The sequence below is a fragment of the Schistocerca gregaria genome, chromosome 3, assembly GCF_023897955.1.
Source record: "Schistocerca gregaria isolate iqSchGreg1 chromosome 3, iqSchGreg1.2, whole genome shotgun sequence".
Lineage (NCBI taxonomy): Eukaryota > Metazoa > Arthropoda > Insecta > Orthoptera > Acrididae > Schistocerca > Schistocerca gregaria.
In genome coordinates, this window is record NC_064922.1 from 352961804 (window position 1) to 352981095 (window position 19292).

General features: G+C 42.0%; 1 protein-coding gene across 1 annotated transcript in view; it reads right to left on the reverse strand.

The window, feature by feature from the left end:
* The window catches only part of LOC126355371 (uncharacterized), a 1038787-nt gene that overhangs the window by 256512 nt on the left and 762983 nt on the right, over positions 1-19292 (reverse strand). The window contains exon 4 of the mRNA XM_050005665.1: positions 19170-19237. Coding sequence (XP_049861622.1) covers positions 19170-19237 — 68 coding nt within the window. The remainder of the gene's footprint in view (positions 1-19169; positions 19238-19292) is intronic.

A 19292-nucleotide genomic window follows, 5' to 3' on the forward strand; every position in this document is an offset into this window, starting at 1 on the left:
ATAAATGCTGCAGGGACTGGCAGTTGATTGTGAATGTAAATAAATGTCCATATTGCGCATACATAGGAAAAGGAATTCACTACTATACAATTGCACTATTGATGATAAATTGCTGGAAATAGTTAACATCGTAATCTCGTATCCAGACATTATTATCCGGAGCGACCTCAAGTGGAATGACCACATAAAACAAGTAGTAGATAAACGAGGTGCGAGGCTAAGATTCATAGGAAAAAATATTTTTTAAAAAAGTAATTCGTCCACTAAAGAAGTTACTTACAAGGCGTCTGTTCGACCGATTTTTGAGTAGTGTTCATCTACCTGGGCTCCTTACCTGGTGGGACTGATGTGTGAGGTAGAAGATCCGACGAAGAGCGGCATCATTCGTGACGGGAAGTCAGTGTTCCAGAGATGCCCAACAAACTCCAGTAGCAGGCTCTACAAGAGAGGCATTGTGCATCACAGATGGGTTTAGTTTTGAAATTTCGAGACAGTATTTTCCAGGAAGATTCGGCCAATGTGTCACTCTCTCCCATAAATCTCTCGCGAAAGGGCTAGAACTTGAAAATTGGAGAAATTGGAGCTAACGTAGCAACTTACCGGCACTCACTCTTGGTGCAAGCGCCATTCGCAGAATGTACAAGCAAAGGGGGCATCAGTTAGTGTACCAGAAGCACACTCCACCGCACACCTTCAGGTGGCTTTCCAAGTATGATGTAGATGTATACGAATCGATGCTGTATTGCTTTCCAAGTATGATGTAGATGTATATGAATCGATGCTGTATTGCATTCCAAAGGTAGACCAACAAGCTATTAGGCATGTGGTATAATGTTTTGGCTCGGCACTCAGTTCATCAGTGTTAGCAGCCCGTGGTAATAATGCGATCGAACGTAATACTGCTGATATTTTTAAAAATATCGGGAATCCCGTAAATAGATATTTAAAGAAATATCATTATCGGCTCTCGACATAATGAAAAAAGTATCGATATACAGGCGGAAATGATATCGACATACCTGCCTATAAAATGTTGGAACCACATTATAAATATACTGCCGTCTTTAGAGCTGTATATTTAAGCATTGATTTCCTATTAGATGCTCTGTAAACCAACAAGCTAGCAGCCTGCTTATCCGCCTTAGAGCAAGAATTGAAAGGAAAACTATGCACGTTCATGCTTCGCGATAATAACTTTGGTTACAGTGGTAACTGCCTATAAGTGGCACCATGAAAGGTGTCTGATGGGTCTCCCGCTCGGTTTCGTCACATATCGGATTTGTCCGAAACACTTCATGTCGACTTCTCTGTTTTTCTTTTTCTTTTTTTCTGCCAACGCCAGCGACCTAGCAGTTGTAGTGTCAAAATTATGTGGTGAAAATAAACGTTGCATTTTCAGTCGATTATGTCAACATTTCCCCTCAGACGTCTCCGCCCACCACAACGACCAATCTTGTTCCTCATTTTCAGCATCTATTTTTGAAGAAAGTCGATGTGAAGAAATAGCATGCTAGTTACATTAAAAATTTTTCTTCTTTTGTGTCACATATACTGGAAATAAAAGAGAGGTTCACGAGTGGAATTAAAATTCAAGGTGAAGGGCTATCAACGATATGATTCGCTGATGACATTACTATTCTAGGCGCTTCAGTCTGGAACCGCGCCACCGCTACGGTCGCAGGTTCGAATCCTGCTTCGAGCATGAATGTGTGCGATGTCCTTCAGTTAGTTAGGTTTAAATAGTTGTAAGTTCTAGGGGACTGATGACCTCAGATGTTGTGTCCCATAGTGCTCAGAGCGATTTGAACCATTGTTATGCTGAGTGAAAGTGAAGAAGAATTACACTATCTGCTGAATGGAATGAACAATCTAATGAGTACAGAATATGGATTGAGATTAAACAGAAGGAAAACGAAAGTATTTACAAGTAGCAGAAATTAGAACAGCAAGATTAATGGTAACAAAGTAGTTGAAGTTAAGGAATTCTGCTTCTAGGCAGCGAAACAACCAGTGACGGTCGGATCAAGGAGGACATTAAAAGTAGCTAGCAATGGATAAAAGGGCATTCCTGTGCAACAGAAGTCTACTAGTTTCAAACATACGCCCTAATTTGAGGAAGAAATTTCTGAGATTGTACGTCTGGAGTACAGCATTGTATAACAATGAAACATGGACTGTGGGAAAACCGGAACAGAGGAGAATCGAAGCAATTGAGATGCGGTGCTACAGATGAATATTGAAAATTAAGTGGACTGATAAGGTAAGCAATGAGGAAGTTCTGCACGGAATCTGAGTGGAAAGGAATAAGTGGGAAATACTGACAAGGAGAAGGGACAGAATAATAGGACATCTGATAAGACATCAGGGAATAATTTCCATGATACTGGAGGTAGCTGTATTGACAAAACTGTAGAGGAAAACAGAGATTGGAATACATCCAGCAAATAATTGAGGATGTTGGTTGCAAGGACTACGCCAGCCGCGGTGGTCTCGCGGTTCTAGGCGCGCAGTCCAGAACCGTGCGACTGCTACGGTCGCAGATTCGAATCCTGCCTCGGGCATGGATGTGTGTGATGTCCTTAGGTTAGTTAGGTTTAAGTAGTTATAAGTTTTAGGGGACTGATGACCACAGCAGTTGAGTCCCATAGTGCTCAAAGCCATTTCAACCATTTTTGCTTCTCTAAGTGATAAAAGTTGGCACAGGAGAGAAATTCGTGGCGAACCGCATCAAACCAGTAAGAAGATGGAGAAAAAAAAGAGAGAGAGAGAGAGAGGACGACTGGGCACTGGACATCGTGAAAGCTCAAAAATTAGTAAGACACCTTCACACAGTGAAACTTATGTTCTACTACAATTTCAAAAGAACGCCGGCCGCTGTTGCCGAGCGGTTCTAGGCGATTCTCGAGCCACTGTATCATTCATTTCCGCCTGTCCATCACATGCTCAAGTAGTAAAATTTCTCATACCATTTCTCCTCACCATTCACCGTCCGTCCAGAGGGTTCCGAGACAGATTTAATTCCTGGCGTATTAGTGACGTCTGTGCAGCAACTACGGCGTCATCTTCAGCTAACAGTTGTAAGCATGAGACAAGCACTCGGCGATTCCAGGCTGAATTGAGCAGTGCATATGCGGCCGTAGTGTGTCCATGTTGTTGTATCTCGAAAACAGGTGTGGGGGGGGGGGGGTGGAGGCATCTCTAAATCAAGTGCTCAAGACACTCTCCAGAATGTTTTCAAGAAAAGTGAAATGTGTGCACTGTCCTTCTGCATAGCTTGTCTCCCCAACAAAAACAACGACACGTGGACTACTGCTGTATCTCGTTGAAACGCAAAACGTTGACAATTCTTTTCTAGAGAAAAAGCATCAAGAGTGACGAGACTTTGCGTAATCAAGACTTTTTTTGTCATCAGTCTACTGACTGGTTTGATGCGGCCCGCCACGAATTCCTTTCATGTGCTAACCTCTTCATCTCAGAGTAGCACTTGCAACCTACGTCCTCAATTATTTGCTTGCTACAGTTTTTGCCCTCTACAGCTCCCTCTAGTACCATGGAAGTCATTCCCTCATGTCTTAGCGGATGTCCTATCATCCTGTCCCTTCTCCTTATCAGTGTTTTCCACATATTCCTTTCCTCTCCGATTCTGCGTAGAACCTCCTCATTCCTTACCTTATCAGTCCACCTAATTTTCAACATTCGTCTATAGCACCACATCTAAAAATCCTTCGATTCTCTTCTGTTCCGGTTTTCCCACAGTCCATGTTTCACTACCATACAATGCTGTACTCCAGACGTACATCCTCAGAAATTTCTTCCTCAAATTAAGGCCGGTATTTGATATTAGTAGACTTCTCTTGGCCAGAAATGCCTTTTTTGCCATAGCGAGTCTGCTTTTGATGTCCTTGCTCCGTCCGCCATTGGTTATTTTACTGCCTAGGTAGCGGAATTCCTTAACTTCATTGACTTCGTGACCATCAATCCTGATGTTAAGTTTCTCGCTGTTCTCATTTCTACTACTTCTCATTACCTTCGTCTTTCTCCAATTTACTCTCAAACCATACTGTGTACTCATTAGACTGTTCATTCCGTTCAGCAGATCATTTAATTCTTCTTCACTTTCACTCAGGATAGCAATGTCATCAGCGAATCGTATCATTGATATCCTTTCACCTTGTATTTTAATTCCACTCCTGAACCTTTCTTTTATTTCCATCATTGCTTCCTCGATGTACAGACTGAAGAGTAGGGGCGAAAGGCTACAGCCTTGTCTTACACCCTTCTTAACACGAGCACTTCGTTCTTGATCGTCCACTCTTATTATTCCCTCTTGGTTGTTGTACATATTGTATATGACCCGTCTCTCCCTATAGCTTACCCCTACTTTTTTCAGAATCTTGAACAGCTTGCACAATTTTATATTGTCGAACGCTTTTTCCAGGTCGACAAATCCTATGAACGTGTCTTGATTTTTCTTTAGCCTTGCTTCCATTATTAGCCGTAACGTCAGAATTGCCTCTCTCGTGCCTTTACTTTTCCTAAAGCCAAACTGATCGTCCCCTAGCGCATTCTCAATTTTCTTTTCCATTCTTCTGTAAATTATTCTTGTAAGCAGCTTCGATGCATGAGCTATTAAGCTGATTGTGCGATAATTCTCGCACTTTTCAGCTCTTGTCGTCTTCGGAATTGTGTGGATGATGCTTTTCCGAAAGTCATATGGTATGTCGCCAGACTCATATATTCTACACACCAACGTGAATAGTCGTTTTGTTGCCACTTCCCCTATTGATTTTAGAAATTCTGATGGAATGTTATCTATCCCTTCTGCCTTATTTGACCGTAAGTCCTCCAAAGCTCTTTTAAATTCCGATTCTTTCCACCTATCTGCTCTCTCCGCTGCATTTAACAGTGGAATTCCCGTTGCACTCTTAATGTTACCACCGTTGCTTTTAATGTCACCAAAGGTTGTTTTGACTTTCCTGTATGCTGAGTCTGTCCTTCCGACAATCATATCTTTTTCGATGTCTTCACATTTTTCCTGCAGCTATTTCGTCTTAGCTTCCCTGCACTTCCTATTTATTTCATTCCTCAGCGACTTGTATTTCTGTATTCCTGATTTTCCCGGAACATGTTTGTACTTCCTCCTTTCATCAATCAACTGAAGTATTTCTTCTGTTACCCATGGTTTCTTCGCAGCTACCTTCTTTGTACCTATGTTTTCCTTCCCAGCTTCTATGATGGCTCTCTTTAGAGACGTCCATTCCTCTTCAACTGTGTTGCCTACTGCGCTATTCCTTATTGCTGTATCTATAGCGTTAGAGAACTTCAAACGTATCTCGTCATTCCTTAGAACTTCCGTATCCCACTTCTTAGCGTATTGACTCTTCCTGACTAATGTCTTGAACTTCAGCCTACTCTTCATCACTACTATATTGTGATCTGAGTCTATATCTGATCCTGGGTACGCCTTACAATCCAGTATCTGATTTCTGAATCTCTGTCTGACCATGATGTAATCTAATTGAAATCCTTCCGTATCTCCCGGCCTTTTCCAAGTATACCTCCTCCTCTTGTGATTCTTGAACAGGGTATTCGCTATTACCAGCTGAAACTTGTTACAGAACTCAATTAGTCTTTCTCCTCTTTCATTCCTTGTCCCAAGCCCATATTCTCCTGTAAGCTTTTCTTCTACTTCTTCCCCTACAACTGCACTCCAGTCGCCCATGACTATTAGATTTTCGTCCCCCTTTACATACTGCATTACCCTTTCAATATCCTCATACACTTTCTCTATCTGTTAATCTTCAGCTTGCAACGTCGGCATGTATACCTGAACTATCGTTGTCGGTGTTGGTCTGCTGTCGATTCTGATTAGAACAACCCGGTCACTGAACTGTTCACAGTAACACACCCTCTGTACTACCTTCCTATTCATAACGAATCCGACACCTGTTCTACCATTTTCTGCTGCTGTTGATATTACCCGATTCTCATCTGACCAGAAATCCTTGTGTTCCTTCCACTTCACTTCACTGACCCCTACTATATCTAGATTGAGCCTTTGCATTTCCATTTTCAGATTTTCTAGTTTCCCTACCACGTTCAAGCTTCTGACATTCCACGCCCCGACTCGTAGAACATTATCTTTTCGTTGATTATTCAATCTTTTTCTCATGGTAACCTCCCCTTGGCAGTCCCCTCCCGGAGATCCGAATGGGGGACTATTCCGGAATCTTTTGCCAATGGAGAGATCATCATGACGCTTCTCAACTACAGGCCACATGTCCTGTGGATATACGTTACGTGTCTCTAATGCAGTGGTTTCCATTGCCTTCTGCATCCTCACGTCGTTGATCATTGCTGATTCTTCCGCCTTTAGGGGCAATTTCCCACCCCTAGGACAAGAGAGTGCCCTGAACCTCTATCCGCTCCTCCGCCCTCTTTGAAAAGGCCGTTGGCAGAATGAGGCTGACTTCTTATGCCGGAAGTCTTCGTCCGCCAATGCTGATAACTTATCAAAATTCAGGCAGTGGCGGGGATCGATCCCGGGACCGGATACGTTTTCATTATGACTCAGTGACGCTACCCCTAGACCACGGGTTAGTCGTTAATCAAAACTAACCTATCACAAAACGGAACCACGCGATTGCTACGGTCGCAGTTTAGAACCCTGCCTCGGGTGTGGATGTGTGTGGTGTCCTTAGGTTAGTTAGGTTTAAGTAGTTCTAAGTTCTAGGGGACTGATGACCTCAGATGTTAAGTCCCATAGTGCTCAGAGCAATATGAACCATTTTTTCAAAAGAACAATTTTAAATAATTTCCAAACATGGTGATAAAATATCTAGTGTGGATGTGAGACTTGGTCTTTCACTGTGCAAAATGAAAAATCGTTTTGAGTATTTGAAAACAAATTTTTTAGGAAAATTTTCAAAGCAAAAAGGGATGACATTAGCGTAGAGTGGCGAAAACTGCATAACTAAGAGGTTCACCAACTCTATTCAAGCCCTGATATAATCAGTATTATTAAAACACGTAGGCTGCGATGCGCGGGTCACGTAGCTCGAATGGATGAGGGAAGGGCAGCGCGCAGAGTACTGATAGGGCACCTAGAGGGAAAACGTCCTGTGGGGAGACCGAGGCGTAGATGGGAGGACAATATGAAGGCTGATTTGAGGAGCCTAGTGCTGAAGGTGAATGGAAGGAAATAGCCCAATACAGGGACAGATGGCGAAAATACGTTTCTGCGGTAATGGACTCTCGAGTCCGGTATGACCAGTGAGTGAGTGAGAGTGAGTGTGATAAAAATTAAAAAAAAATAAAAATATCACCACTCGATATTGCAGTTTTGTCATCGATGTATCGGGGGAAAAGTATGGCCTTGGTGTATCCTTGCTTCTTGGTAATATATCGATATGATGATATCTTATCGACAGTCCTAATCGAACACTGAAGTATGGGACAGAAAACATACTCACTGCGACTCCTCTGGTTGCAATCCACTACCGCTGAAGGTAATTCGTCACTGTATCGCAGCCGTTTATCGACCTCGACCACAGAGACAGCTCAACAATGATCTAACAGACTCGCAAGTAAAAGCGTCTTGCAGCCAATGCGCGTCACGCAACTGTTGCGCAGCGCCGTCGACCGGCCCCGCCGCGCCCCGCCCTCTCCGAACGAGTAGATCGACCACAAACCAGCAGCCGCCACCCTCACCCCGCTAAGTAAGGATTCAATTAGCGAGGCAGCGCGGCGCGGGCGAGCCGCGGTTTGCAACGCAGCGAGCCAGCGGGGGGCCTTTGTGCCGGGCCGTTTTACCTCGCCGCTCGCGCGCATTAGCTGCCAATAATCTTCCCCGCGCGCTCATCTCCACTCCGATATCGACAAAGTCGCGCGCTCGCCTGTATCGGACTTTTTGTTCGCGTAAAGAGCGCGGGCGTAATCCGCATATTCTGCGGAGCTGCCGTTGTGTGCGTATCACCCGCTGCGGCACAATGCCTAGAGGAGCACTCCTGGAACGCGATGCGCAAGGAAGGGCCGGATGAAGCGGACTCTCCAGACGAGGACGGGGGCTGAGGGCTCGCTCCGCTACGCATTTTATACCCCGTATTGTACGGCGCTGAACGCGATTCCCGAGCCACTGTATTCTTCATATCCGCCTGTCCATCACCTGCTCAAGTAGTAAAATTTCTCATACCACTTCTCCTCACCATTCACCGTCCGTCCAGAGGGTTCCGAGACCGATTTAATTCCTGGCTTATCAGTGACGTCAGTGCAGTAACTACGGCGTCATCTTCAGCTAAAAACTGTAAACATGAGACAAGCATTCGGCAATTCCAGGCTGTATTAGGCAGTACACATGCGGCCATATTGTGTCCATGTTACGTTTCACGAATTCGAGAGGGGGGGGGGGCGGAACATCTCTAAATCAAGTGCTGCAGACATTCTCCAGAAAGTTTTCAAGAAAAGAAAAATGTGTGAACTGTCCTTCCCACAAACCTTGACTCGCCAACTTCTGCCGTGCCCCGTGGTAACGCAAAACGTTGACAGCTCTTTTCTAGAGAAAAAGCATCACAGTTGACGAGACTTAGCTTTGTTAAAACTAACCTATCACAAAACGTCGCTGTGCACAAATTCACTTGAAGCGTTAGCTCTTTGACGACATAACCCGAGACGCGGGTTGAGCCACATTCTAAAGGACTTTTCTCGTAGTTTCGTGTGACTGTATGAACCTTCTCTGCGTTCTACTCAGGTCGGGGAAGTCAAAGTAGAAGACGTGAATCATTAAAACGACAATTTTTGTTAATACAGTTATGAACTTTTTGGAACTCATGAGGTTATAGCATTCGAACATAGGAATTGCAGAATTATTTGTAACAGGTCGCCCACTAAATCATATACTGATTAAGTTTGTTAGTCCCGGTTTGGAAAACAAACTGCCATCTTTAGTGAGCGCCAGACCACTGATGGAAAAAACGACAATCACATTTAAACAGCACGCAAAATGTTACATACAAAAATACTGGCTGAAACGCCCTGCTAAACCAGCAGGACAGGACAAGTTGTAGCAATTGTGGAAGGGGGCCACAACGAGCTGCTTTCAGTTACACTCCAAACATAACACCTTACTTAGTTGTCCAAACATTACAGCACAACTTATACTAAGCTTGACTCTCGACAGAAAACGCCTTTAATTCTGAAACAGCTGAGGGCTCATGAATTAAATACAAGTGCTATTTTTTTTTTTTTTTTTTTTTGAGACCGAAGGCTCTAGGCTTTAACCTTAAATACACTACAGTCAGCACTGGTCATTAAAATTGCTACATCAAAAAGAAATGCAGATGATAAACGGGTATTCATTGGACAAATATATTATACTAGAATTGACATGTGATTACATTTTCACGCAAATTGGACGTATAGAACCTGAGAAATCAGTAACCAGAACAACCACCTCTGGCCGCAATAACAGCCTTGATACGCCTGGGCATTGATTCAAACACAACTTGGATGGCGTGTACAGGTACAGCTACCCATGCAGCTTCAGCACGATACCACAGTTCATCAAGAGTAGTGACTGCCGTCTTGTCACAAGCCAGTTGCTCGGCCACCACTGGCCAGACGTTTGCAATTGGTTAGAGATCTGGTGAATGTGCTGGACAGGGCAGCAGTCGAACATTTTCTGTTTCCAGAAAGGCCCGTACAGGACCTGAAACACGCGGTTGTGCATTAAGCTGCCGAAATGTAGGGTTTCGCCGGGATTGAATGAAGGGTAGAGCCACGGGTCATAGCACATCTGAAATCTAACGTCCTCTGTTCAAAGTGCCGTCAATGCGAACAAGAGGTGACCGAGACGTGTAACCAATGGCAGCCCATACCATCACGCCGGTTGACACGCCAGTATGGCGACGACGAATACACGATGTCGCCAAACATGGATGCGACCATCATGATGCTGTAAACAGAACCTGGATTCATCCGAAAAAAAAATGACTTTTTGCCATTCGTGCACCCAGGTTCGTCGTTGAGTACACCATCCCAGGCGCTCTTGTCTGTGATGAAGCGAAGAGAAACCACTGGAGACAACAAATGTCAGAATGAAACAGCATTTACGTCTTAGGATAATATTAAAATAGCATACTGAGTGGTTAAGTGAGTTTGTGATTACCCAACAAGTTTTTTTCCCTTTCTTCCACGATATGCTCTAGAACATGCTGAACTGTCAGTTCCAGTTCAGGTGCCCGGCCACGAGCACTGGTACGCAGGGCGTTTGCAGCAGCATGGACTATCAGTTCGGAGACCATGGCTGCGGTTACCCTTGACGACGATTTTCTCATTCTTAACGAGCCACTCCTAACTCGTCTTTCTCATTCTCGGTCAAAACGCTTGGTTTTTCAGAAAACTCTGTGAACACGGATTCAGACCCCTGACATTTCCTAACTTATCTATGTGTCGTCGAATCGCAGGGCACACATATACCGGAAAATTGTTGGGTGAAGACTGGCCGATATGCTACAAAAATGGTTCAAATGGCTCTAAGCACTATGAGACTTAACTTTTGAGGTCATCAGTCCCCTAGACTTAGGACTACTTAAACGTAACCATCTTAAGGACGTGACACACATTCAGGCCCGAGGCAGGATTCGAATCTGCGACCGTAGCAGCAGCGTGGTTCCCGACTCAAGCACCTAGAACCGCTCGGCCACAGCAGCCGGTGATATGCTACATACGACTCCATTCTTAAGTAGTTCAACACGAAAAACACTTCCTAAATGTTCTTGTATACACAAGTGAGCAGAAACTACATCAAACAAAGAAAAAATAAATGTACACTCGATCGTATACAGTAAAGCAGCCTGCCTACACACACACACGCTCGCATACACTGTTAACCGATACCGATACTTGGCCTGTTTAAGGGAGGGGGGAGGAGCGGGGAGACGAGGGGACAGGTGTATCGTTAAGTCCAAAGTCAGCGCTTGGGTGACACTTCATACAACATGTGTTTCCAAAACTTAAAAGAAATTGTACTCGTCGGTCAATCACAATTTCTGGTCAGTAGTCCATAATATAAACAGTCGCTACATTCTCTTTGTTCTGCTATTACCTTCTCTATTGGTTGAAAATACATTTGATAACTGTCCAATTTCTACTGCCACTTTTATTTGGTAACTTTGCAAGCCATAAGTGAAAGTAGTGTAATTATTTGTGAAACGATAGACAACTTGGGTCAACCAATGTATATTCGTAAGATGGGTTGTTTGTGATTTCTAAGCCGTACTTCTGAGTAATAAAACATATTTGCTGTTAAATGCTATTCGTGTATTTCTGTCTATTGTTCACGAAATACACGCCTTGTAGAAGTTTTTGAAGTTAAAGAAACAGATACCTGTCATGATCTCACCCTTGCAGTCACGATGTAATGTGTTTTGGTTGTACTAGGCTACTAGGATTGAAGGAGTTCGTCATCAGCTTTAAATTATACTAACTATAGAATTTGCACTTGTTGACTGATATTGGAATGTAGTGTAACTTCAACATGTTATATTTCCTGGAATTCAGGCATGCAAGTGGAGATCGATCTTTGTATCGTTATAAATCAAATAACGGTTTTAAGCTATTTTATATCGTACTACCTATTTTCAGTATTTGACAGTTCATAAATTCCAGACTGATAAAATGGCGTACTGCACTTTTGTATCAGTAATATTACTGAATCAGCAAGTTACCTTTATTATACGAAGTAATAAGATCTCGGAACAGGCCAGGCAATTAAAGAAGCATGTACATTTAGTAACGAAGCATCGAGGTGGTAGAAGGAAATGTGACTTTTCAGATTGAGTCAGTCGGTCGAGACTGGGCTGCGTGTTGGGAGATTAACGATTTCTAACGTACACCTGTTACTGCGCTGCAGAACTCATTCTGTCAAGCTGACAGCAGGTGTTAGTCAAATCCATTTAACGCTAAATTGCATTACATTTCAAGGCACACATAACATGTAATACAACAACCAACAAAGTATTATTAAAATGAAAAAATAAAAGTAAGCAACTCTCGTTCAGTACGTTAGCTGTTACCAGTGCGAGGGGCAACACAATTGATGGCTGCTGAAGCAGAAAACTAATGTTTTTCCATATCTTCACTGTCGGTGCGAGATACGAGGGTTATCCAGAAAGTAAGTTCCTATCTGTCGTGAAATGGAAACCACTGGGAAAATCCGGTAAAGATTTGCACAGATGTGTCTCCAGTATGCCCGTCGATCGTGTCGCGTCGCTCTTTTCAGTTTTGAGTGGACAGTGAGCACATAAACATGCGTAGGGAATAGCATCTCCCGCCAAGTATGAGACTCTGGTTAGAGATTTCGCTGTGTCACGCAACCCAAATAACACAACTGTCGAGCATTTCCTCCTTCATGCCCATTCTCGGCCGCACACTGCAGGGGCAATGAAGACGTTCCTGCAGCGTTTCCGATGAGAACTGTTTGATCACCCACAATACAGTCCGTAATTGGCTCCCCCTGAGTCTCATCTCTGCTCAGAAGAACCGCTGGCTATGAAGACAAAATTTTTCCACAGACAACGAGCTGAAGACCAGTGCAGATAACTGACCAAAAGCACAGGCGGCTGCTTTCTATGACGAGGATAGTGGAAATTTGATACAACACCACGACAACACTCGAAGTTGGAGCGGCGACTATGTAGAGAATTAGGTGGAAGGTGTACTTAACAGTTGCAAATAAAACGTTTCTGGTTTTCACTGTGGTTTCCATTTGGCGACCGATCGGAAATTACTTTCTGGACAACCTTCGTATTTTGTCCCTGCCTTCCTAAGACTATTCTAGCGGTACCTTTCAGAGACATGATACGGCAGTCGTCCAAACATACGTCAGCCGGGCTGACGATGGAGAAATATAAAGACTCGAGAAAATCATCATGACAATGACAACAGGTTAGACGACGTGGAGTCGAGCCAAGTCTTAAGATAATCGCAGGTCGGGAGTGCACCATTGTGGAGCTATTACCCTAAAAAGACAGCCATCAGTGACGTGAGTGTGGAAAACAGTCGGGCAGAAGTGTTTGGAGGGTGTCTGACAGAGCTCTCCCACTAAGCTGCTGCTGTTGCGCTGTGTTGGTTACGCTCCTCTGCACTTGTTGCCTTGCGCTTACGGCGCATTTGCTGTAAAAATATGAACAGTTATTTGGAGCTATCCGATGTTTCATAGGGCTCTTTATACTGTGTCTTTTACGTCTGGGTGAACCCCGTTTTTATCTAAAGAGTTTGACGGTTTCAGTTGTTAACTTATATTGCTAGAAGTTGTCTTTTTATGCCACCGTTACACGTGTCTGGTATGATTGAATCTGGTTGTTGTTATATGAATACTATTTGTGCTAGTTTTGTGTAATTTATTTTGTAGTCAGGGTTAATGTAAGTTCAGTTCAGTTTTACTACTTTCTGTTTTATCGTGAGCTTTTGTCTGAATTTTATTTATACGCTTTTTAATAGAACGAGCCAAAGAGATTCGCCTTCTACTTATATTCCACGGTGGGGATTTTTTGTTTTCTCTTTTTTCCTTTAAAGAAAAAAAAATCGTTAAGACAACCGTAACCTATTTACGAGAATTCAGTAATATTTCTCTGTTTTACGTCAAGCTCATAATCACACTATTTTTAGTTGTGCATACTTGTACAATGTTTGTTCTGATTTGCTCTGCTTACAGCTGTTAAATGATGTGTTAACTAAACAGCGATCAGTAATTTGCAGCAGATCTAAAATCACGATTGCTTTGATCGCAGCGTTTAAGGTTAACCTCTGCGAGCAAAATCAAGACAGAAAAATTTCATATTACCTTTGTTTGCATATTCTTATCCATAGAAAACTTCAGGTTTAGAGGAAAAAGAAAACAATACTCTCCCATGGTCATTAGCTACCTGAGACTATCCTCACACTGGCAACACGTTAGCAAACAATGAGCAGTCCTGGTTGGCATTTGGTTGCAAATTACTGGCGACTCAAGAAGATTCCAAACGAAAAAAGAATACCAGGAAGAAAATATAAGCAAATAAAAAAGTCAATACTATGAAGGAAATGACGCGGCAAAGTAATAGGAACAAAGAAATTACATTTAGACCAGTTAATGGAACAAAAAAGGAAAAAAGTCTGTTGATTAGGTTTAGACAAATAAAAAATTTCGATGCCTTTGACGATATTCGAACCTTTGACGTTCTGCACGTGAGATTTACACGCTAACCACTTCTCTATGCTTTTACACTGTAAAAAAGGCTATTGTATTTATGAGTGATGTCCCAGTCGCTATGGTTAATTGACAGTCTTCAAAACTTCGGCTTCACGCGATGTCGTGTGAAGGTTAGCTAAAGTAAGCCAATACTCGTGATTATAGTCTCCATATAATATAAAAGGCAGTCTCCCGCCTGACTGGTTGACTCACCATCATCGCCCAGCCCAAACAACTAAGGATAGAAACTTGAAATCTGGAGAAGGTGTGGATATTATACTGTACGTCTGGTTTAAGGAGAGATTTTTTCAAAATTCCCGCCATAAGGGAGTGAAATAGGGGATACAGGATTTTTTTAAAAAAATGTCGCTATTTAGGCAATTGAAGTTAGACCTACGAAAATTGGTATTTGGTTTCTCAGTCAGAAATAAATACGTGTTCAGCATTTTTGGAAATTAAAGTCCATGGTGATGAAATGGAGGGCAAAAGCTTTTATTGAAAACATAACGTTGTTAAAGGACTGCTACAGTATTTTAAAAGTTACACTATGAACATTGGTCTATGACGTCTCGGCCACAAATAAAAAAAATACATGTTTCACTGTTTTTGGAAATTCAACCCTTAAGGGATGAGACAGGGGGAGAAACCTTTTATGAAAATATTTCATTAAGAGTGCATTTTTAGAGCTAAATCTTTAAAAATTGGTGTTTGACTTCTCTTTTAGAGATGAAAAAATTTGTTTCACTGATTTTGGAAATTATCCCCTAAGCGAGTGAAATAAGGACAAACTGATTCACTGACTCATCATCCAACAGCTCAAATAGCTAAGAATAGAAACGAAGTTAGGAGATGGTGTCGACTTTATACTATAGCCATCGTTTGAGAAAGAATTGTCCGAAATTCTGCTCATAAGGGGGAGAAATAGGGGATGAAAGGCTTTTTGAAAGTATATCGCTATTAAGCGAATTTTAAAACTAGAACTACGAATATTGGTATTTGGGTTCTCAATCAGAAAATAAAAAATACGGGTTTCAGCATTTTTGGAAATTTAGCGTGTCAAATAGTTCGTGAAAATTATTTTAAATAAATAATTACTATAGAACAAGTAAAGGAATTATTAGACTGTATTTATGACAATTGGTATTTGAGTTCTCGGTTAGAAATTTAAAAAAATACTTGTTTCAGTGTTTCTGGAAATTTAACCCCTAAGAGACTGCAATGGGGTATGAGAAGTTTTAGGAAAATACTTCGATACATTAAGTAAATTTTAAGTTAAATTTATGAATTGATATAGCATTTTTCGGTTAGATATAAAGAAATATTTTTTCAGGTACGGAAGTTGGTATGAAAATATCTCCACAAGAACGCAATAATTTCGGACTACAGCTACGTGTATCGCCTTTAGGTCGAAAAAGACCATTCCTTATGGCATTCATTAGCGGGAGAAGCTTAGAAAGTGTTCCAATTTATGAACAATATAAAAATTCGGTTAAACAATAACAAAATATCACTGTAGGCTATACAATGTGTGTGTGTGTGTGTGTGTGTGTGTGTGTGTGTGTGTGTGTGTGTGTGTGTGTGTGTTTGTGTGTATGTGCGTTGTTTCTGGTGTGGTTACACTGCGTGATGAATTCCGAAATAAAAGAGCCAGACATAGTATTCGGCAACTAAATACATCAGAAATAATTCTGGACAAGGAGTTGGAAGTGATCTAATTGTTGTGACAGACTGGTTATGGCGAACTGTTCGGACCTGACGTTCAGTGATATGATTGGAGGAAGCTAATTGCAACGCGTGAAGTGTTAACTGTCAAGTAATTTTAATCAGACTCGCAAAATTCCATAGCACCAGCCGAGTGAATGTCTTAGCGCAAAGGACATATTTGTGTTTTCGGGCGAGTAAAGGTTGTTACATAAATATCGCATCTCCTAGGGGCCATACCTTTCTGAAGTGAGAAGAGATAATTATACTTTCGTTTACAGGAGATTATTCTACTTTACAAGGTACATTTGCGTAATTTGAAATACTGAAAGTTACTACTGTAGTTTCAAAACTAATTGAAACATGGCGATGGGGTATGTTTAGCAGTTCTGTTGGGGCACGTTTATGAACTATTTTGTATTGCCACCCTAACTGATACCCCAGTCAAGGGAACTTCAGAACAACAGCAGTTGGAAACACAGTCTAAAAAAATGAGGACACATGAGGATAAAAGTTAGAAATTGCTGACAGTGATATTTGAACCTAATGAGTCTCAAGCAGAAAGATTTAATTCTATGAGAGCAAGAAATGATGTTGTTGTGGTTGTTGTTGTTGTTGTTGTGATCTTCAGTCCTCAGACTGGTTTGATGCAGCTCTCCATGCTACTCTATCCTGTGCAACCTTCTTCATCTCACAGTACCTACTAAAGCGTGCACCCTTCCGAATCTGTTTAGTGTATTCATCTCTTGGTCTCCCTCTACGATTTTTATCCTCCACCCTGCCCTCCAGTACTAAACTGGTGATCCCTTGATGCCTCAGAACATGTCCTACCAACCTATCCCTTATTCTAGTCAAGTTGTGCCACAAACTCCTCTTCTCCCCAACTGTATTCAATACCTCCTCATTAGTTATGTGATCTACCCATCTAATGTTCAGCATTCTTCTGTAGCAACACATTTCGAACGCTTCTATCCCCTTCTTGACTAAACTATTTATCGTCCACGTTTCGCTGCCGTACATGGCTACACTCCATACAAATACTTTCAGAAACGACTTCCTGACTCTTAAATCTATACTCGATGTTAACAAATTTATCTTCTTCAGAAACACGTTCCTTTCGATTGCCAATCTACATTTTATATCCTCTCTACTTCGACCATCATCAGTTACTTTGCTCCCCAAATAGCAAAACTAATTTACTACTTCAAGCGTCTCATTTCCTAATCTAATTCCCCCAGCATCAGCCGACTTAATTCGACTACATTCCATTTTCCTCGTTTTGCTTTTATTGATGTTCATCTTATACCCTCCTTTCAATACACTGTCCATTCGGTTCAACTGCTCTTACAAGTCCTTTGCTGTCTCTGACAGAATTACAATGTCATCAGCGATCCTCAAAGCTTTTTTTTTCCCATGGATTTTAATACCTACTCCGAACTTTTCGTTTGTTTGCTTTACTATTTGCTCAATATACAGATTGAATAGCATCGGAGAGAGGCTACAACCCTGTCTCACTCCCTTCCCAACCACTGCTTCCCTTTCATGCCCCTCGACTCTTATAACTACCATCTGGTTTCTGTACAAATTGTAATGTAGCCTTTCACTCCCTGTATTTTACCCCTGCCGCCATTAGAATTTTAAAGAGAGTATTCCAGTCAACATTGTCAAAAGCTTTCTCTAAGTTTACAAATGCTAAAAACGTAGTTTGCCTTTCCTTAATCTTTCTTCTAAGATAAGTCGTAGGATCAGTATTGACTCACGTGTTCCAAAATTTCTACGGAATCCAAACTGATCTTCCCCGAGGTCGGCTTCTACCAGTTTTTCCATTCGTCTGACTGATAAGAGCAAGAAATTGCTAAGTGGATCAACAAGAAAAATTGAAGGTGAACCTAGTTCTAGTATCATTAATGTGCTGCCCAATGCCAGATTTTTCGGTAACTGTACGATCAGCGAGGCCGATTGCAAACCAAAGGGACCTGGGCTCGAGTCCTGCCCAGGTCGAAGATGTTGTCCAGTCGGAGACTGGGTGTCGTGTTTTCTTTGCGTTCGTGTAGCCATAAATGACATTCTACAGTTGAGGTGGCTTTCTGGGCTTTATGCACACATAAAGTAATGTAAATCAGACAATGGTGATAAATAGGACTTTAATTAACATTCAGATATCTTTGTAGGTCGTATTATGTTAAGAAGTGGAAGTTCGACAAAAAATTGTTTACTGCAAGTATTTTTTTTTAATTCATCTGTTAACAGGTCGCAGGTTCGAATCCTGCCTCGGGCATGGATGTTGGTGATGTCTTTAGGTTAGTTAGGTTTAAGTAGTTCTAAGTTCTAGTCCCATAGTGCTCACAGCCATTTGAACCATTTTTTGTTAACAGGTGTAAACAAACCTGGGACTTTGTTTTGCTTCCCGTAAAACTTTAGTAGTGAGGTTTGTCTACTCATTATTCTCATCTATGAAATATTTAAAAGTGCAGCTATAGGTGATAGGTGCATAAATCTGCCCCTTACCCAGGCCACACGTTTACGCACCGTAATGTTGAATTGGAATTACACAGCGTGATTCAATGCTCCTACCGATGTGTTTCAGGGAATCCTCAGTGCCTGCAAATATCACAAGCAAGATTTACATTTTTCTCTTGCTCACTACACACAGACTATTGATTCTACCGAAAAATGAACATGACCTTTTTTGCAGTAAATTTAATATTGCTAAATTTGGTACTGAGATGTGTTTTCTCCAGAGTCCGCAGTTTTTGAATAATTCAAGGAAAACAAAAGCGTTTTTCTTAAATAACTCGAAAACTATGGTCTCCAGAGAAAAGGTATCCCAGTGCAAAACATAACTATATTAAATTACCTACAAAAAGGCCATATCCATTTTTATTGAGTACTAATAGTATGTGGCGAGCGACAGAATATGAAAATTTCTCTCGCGGTTCTTAAAGGCGTTGGATACAACTTATAGGGGCAGCTGAACCACCCTGCACGTACCACGCTATACTTCAATATACATGTTATAAGACAACAAATTTTTTAACCAAAGAAACTTTAAAGAATTCGGAAAAGAAATCTGCATAAATGTTTTTCGGTGTCCATTAACATATTGCAACCGCGAGCTGTTTGCACATCGGTTGCACAACATTCCGCAACTGACCCGAGTCGACGGGTGCGTAGTATTAGGTGCTTGTCGCCGTCGCCACGACGACGCGCAGCGCTCCTGGCGGAGGCGGCGGGTACTCACTCTCTTTGTACTGCAGCACGTTGGGGTGGCGCTCTGCTATGACCATACAGCGGTAGCACCGGTCGCTCCTGCAATAAAACAAACAGCCGAGTCAGCTTCATTTGGCCGGCTCCACATATTTCT